Source organism: Fukomys damarensis, unplaced genomic scaffold (genome assembly GCF_012274545.1).
Source record: "Fukomys damarensis isolate Sample0158 unplaced genomic scaffold, DMR_v1.0_HiC HiC_scaffold_36, whole genome shotgun sequence".
Classification (NCBI taxonomy): domain Eukaryota; kingdom Metazoa; phylum Chordata; class Mammalia; order Rodentia; family Bathyergidae; genus Fukomys; species Fukomys damarensis.
Genome location: NW_022900948.1, coordinates 43376175 through 43380199, shown reverse-complemented (window position 1 = coordinate 43380199; position 4025 = coordinate 43376175). Strand labels below are relative to the sequence as shown.

The following is a 4025-nucleotide window of genomic DNA, read 5'->3' as shown; positions in this document are numbered from 1 at the left end:
CTTTGTCTCCCAGATATTTCTCTTCCCTACCTCCTGCCCAACTAACTTCAGGGTAGGTTCTGGGGACACAAGGCCCTGGGCTAGGGGTCAAGGAGTGCAGACTTGGAGACCTGGTTGCATGTTTTTATTTAGCAGAAAAGGGGATCCATCGAAGGGGTGGCTTGTGGGATGATGGCCGAGCATCACTGCACCTTCAGAAGCATCTTCCAGATCTTGCCCAGTCATGGTTATTGACGAGCAGCCAGAGAGTACCTTGGGCAATGATGACAGGAAGAACAGGAGGAGACACAGGAGGCACCTGAGAAGGACAAGAGATTCAGGATTAGGGCAGGCAGGAATAAAGGCAGCCCCAAGACAAATAGCCCACCCTTCCCCGGCCTCCCGTTAGCTCCCTGTCAAGCCATACTCACTGCCCATTCAGTCATCAATGCATTCTTCTGTAGGGAGAAAGAACATCGGACCGGTCAGTGTGCGTGTGTGTGTGTGTGTGTGTGTGTGTTGTGTAGGATCTGTGGCTGCCAGGACCCATAACTGCCCCCTGGCTGCCTGATGTCCAGCCAAGGCCAGGGGGCATGGATCTAGGGCTTCCTTGACTTCAGGGCCTGGGGATGGGATGCCCAGCGTAGCTGGGCCTCACAGAAGCTTGGAACGAAGGTGTCCGACCTGTTTAACTACACAGTCGCGCAGCCACTCAGCCACTGCCCCTGAGTGGCCTGGCTGGAATGTCTTCCCCAGCCAGAAATGAAGGAGAAATTCCTTGTTCGAAATGAGGAAGACCTAGAGGAAAGGGGAAGTAGGCAGGATAGCAAGACAGGATGTATGGACAGGAGGTGGCCCTGCACAGAAGGCCCAGTGCATGGAGAGGAGCTGGTCCAGGAAACCGAGAACCAAGGAATCAGGCGGAGGCAGCCCAGGGCAGTAAGACTGGGGAAATGTAAGCCTGGGCCTGAAATCGTCCTCTGGACAGTCTTTGGCTAAACTGTCAGGGAACCGCTTAAGGCCAGAATCTCTGGAGAACGACAGACCCCTGACTGGTCATTACCACCCCTCCAGGGACTGGAGCCGGGGATGGACTCTCCTGTGCGCTGTCCCTCATGGGGCATCCTCAGGCCTGGGGATCACACGACTCCTGCTCTCCCCAGCTGGTCATTACCGATGGGAACAAAGAAGGCGATGTTGTCCTCAGTGAAGTCCACAGACTTGGAAAATTTCACGAAGCGCTCCTTCAGTTTGTGGCTCAGCTTCTTGGTTCTCCCTGTGGTCAAGATGGGTGGTGAGTGGCCTAGAGAAAGACGCTTTCTAATCTTTTAACTTTTATGATACAGGTCAGGCTGACCCTAACCCCATAATCCTGCCTCTCCTGCTGAGTGCTGAGTTGAGCGGCAAGCACTGCCGTGACTGGCTTCCTCTGTAAATACTTCTGATGAGGGAGTGAGCCCTCGGCCCCCTTTCCAATGGAAGGACTCTGGGAAATCTTCCTCCTTGGGGGCGGGGCTCCAACGGAGGAAGCATCTAACGTCCTGGGGTATAGGGGACCCCTCCCTATGTGTTTCCAGCAGCCAGGTCCCTTAGAGGGTGGAGTGAGGACTCACCATAGAGGGTGGCCTGGAAGTGCCACTTGAATCTTACGTTCTTCTCCACATAGACCATGGCGAACTGTTTGTAGTTGGTGGCTGCCACCCTCATGACGTAGCTCAGTATTCCACCTGTCCCTGCAGCGTAGATGGTGAAGTCATTCTTGCCCCGGCTAGGACGAAGGGACTGTCCCCATCTTCCCTGGCCAGTGAACCTGGGTGTCTCCCCCAGGAGGGCATCTAGGAGGCGAGTCCGGGGGGCCTGTGTCCTTCCGCGGGGCCTCTGCCACCTGAGTCCCACCGCCCTCAGGACTCACTTCTGAAACTGTCGAAAGTGAACTGGCCGGGCTGCACATTTTGGACAAGAGTTCTCGTAGACTGTTCGCAGACTTCATTCCTGTGTGAGTGAGAAACGGGCGGGACTGAGCAGGGAGTTGTCACAGCTTGGTCCCCCTGGGCTTGTGGAAGTGCGGCCAAGGCTGCAGCAGGATTCTGAGAGCCTAGTCCAGCCGAGCCCATGCCAGCTTGTGTGCTGCCGTGGCTGGGAACCCGCGTGGCCCAGCCTACTGCCCTGAGTCTTCCCCACTCAGCCTCTGCCTCGTCTGTTCTGGGGGCTTCTTGAGCCTCCCTCCGGGTCTCACTCTTCCCTCTTTTGCCTTCGCCCAGGAGGAGTGGGGGTCAAGTCTGTTTCCCCCAGAGCCCCGGCAATGTGCCCTGGTCTTACTTCCTGCTTCTCTTTCCCACCTCTGGCGATTCACTGTGAGCTTCAGGGCTCCACTCCACGCACCGCCCAACCCTGGAGCCAAATCCTGATCTTTTCACGAGTGCACCCACCCTGCACCCCACAGACAAGCCCCTCAGTCCTCCCTTGATGTGACCCTCAGTCCTCACACACTAGGCCCCCAATCCACTCAGTCTCGAGGCAGAATTCAATGCAAGTAGAAGTTCCTGGGCTCCCAGTCCCAGCTCTCACTGCCCCAGCTCTGCCATCTCCTGACCAGAAGTGCTCAGCCACATGTTTGCATTTTTTCTCTACTCCTTTTCTGCATCTGCGCCCAGATTCCAGGCCTTGCAGGAGCTGAAGGTGAGGCCCTGACTTGGGTAAGACGCCCTGCAAGGGGCTTGTGAATGGCCAGCTCCTTATGGGCCCCTGATCCAGTTGTCCCTGTTGATCCCTGGACACTCTGTGGCCTCCTAATGTGACGCTCTCTGACTCAGAGTCCACCGGCTCTTGCTTATATCTCTTGTTTTGTTGGTGTGGTGGTTATGGTGTGTACTGAACCCATTGCACTTAGCTATGACACCTGCCCTTTAATTTTTTTTATTTGCAGATGGCTCTCTCCAAGTTGCCCATGGTTGCTTCCAATCCTAGGTCTTCCAGCCTTAGTCTCTGGACCTGAGCATCCTAGGATTACTGGGAGGTTGCCTTGTTTAGAGTAATTTCCCTCCAAACATTAGATGGTAGCCTCAGTTGGGATGCTACGTAAATGCAGGTCGCTCCTCCCTCCCTGGGACTCCCTACTCTCTGGCTTGTTCCTACTGTGTGTCTTTGCTGTAATGTTCCTGACAGGTTGATGGGAGGGAGGGAGGCAGGTTGATTGGGAAATGAGTGATGAGATGAGGGACAGTGTCCCCTCACTTTGGTCGCTCCTTAACTGTGACATCAGCCTGCCTTTCAGACCCCCAGGAGGTAGTGCTCACCTGAGCATCGTGGTGTTCACGTTGAAGCTGTGGTCATCTTTCAGCTCGTAGTTGACACTGTACATTGTTAACTGCCTTCCGTTTCCATTCCGAATTGGGCTGTCTGCCACACCCAAGGCGTACCACCTCCCCTGGAACTGCAAGGGGCTCATGAAAGTCAGAACCCAGAGATGTCCCCAGAAGCTCCCTTCCATGCTGTCCTTCTGGTACCTCTGGACAGCCCTCTTGGCAGCTGGGTGCAGGGATGGGCCCGCAGTGAGAACTGCACGTGAACTTGGGCCTTCTAATGATGTACTCTGGGTTTCTAGGTAGTCCTGAACTTTTGTGATGACTTGGCTGTGAGCCAGTGGAATGTGCACCTTGCAGAGCCTCAATTTTCCTCACTTTGGAGAGGGAGTTAAGACATCCCCTCCTGTCATGACCTGGGCCTTGTTTCTCTGAGCTCTGCTCCTCTCACCCAATACTGCCTCTGAGTCCTTTGGCCTCTCCTCCCCCGTCCTCCCCTTGTCCTTGTGCCACAGACTCATCTTTCCCTAGATCTCACCTTGTCATCCTGGAAGTCTGGCTGCAAGGGCACCTTGTTCAGAAGTGGGGTCTTGATCATAGTTGGAGCATAGTCCTGGGACTTTGTCTGCTGGGGCCCCAGCAAGAGAAGACCCAGACACAGGAGATACAAGATCATGGCTTGAGAGAAGCTGCTGATCCTGAGAGGTGTGAAAGGAGGAAGGTGAAGGCTGAGGCAGCCAACCG

The 4025-nt window shown here is 55.2% G+C and overlaps 1 protein-coding gene across 3 annotated transcripts; it reads right to left on the bottom strand.

Annotated features, from left to right (window-relative positions):
- Positions 1-115: 115 nt before the first annotated feature.
- On the bottom strand, positions 116-2110 carry LOC104864385 (neutrophil gelatinase-associated lipocalin-like). 3 transcript variants are annotated; one of them, XR_004515425.1, is made up of 6 exons: positions 1892-2110; positions 1593-1712; positions 1154-1255; positions 664-777; positions 411-437; positions 116-298 (listed from the first exon to the last, which is right to left on the bottom strand). XR_004515425.1 is itself a non-coding variant. In XM_033759265.1 (5 exons), the coding sequence occupies exons 1-4, from the start codon at positions 2091-2093 to the stop codon at positions 418-420; spliced, it is 444 nt and encodes a 147-aa protein (XP_033615156.1). In that variant the 5' UTR covers positions 2094-2110; the 3' UTR covers positions 116-298; positions 411-417. The 3 variants fall into 3 exon arrangements, 2 of the variants coding, with proteins under 2 accessions (XP_033615156.1, XP_033615155.1); XM_033759265.1 differs by lacking the exon at positions 664-777; XM_033759264.1 differs by lacking the exons at positions 411-437; positions 664-777.
- Between the last annotated feature and the right edge of the window lie 1915 nt (positions 2111-4025).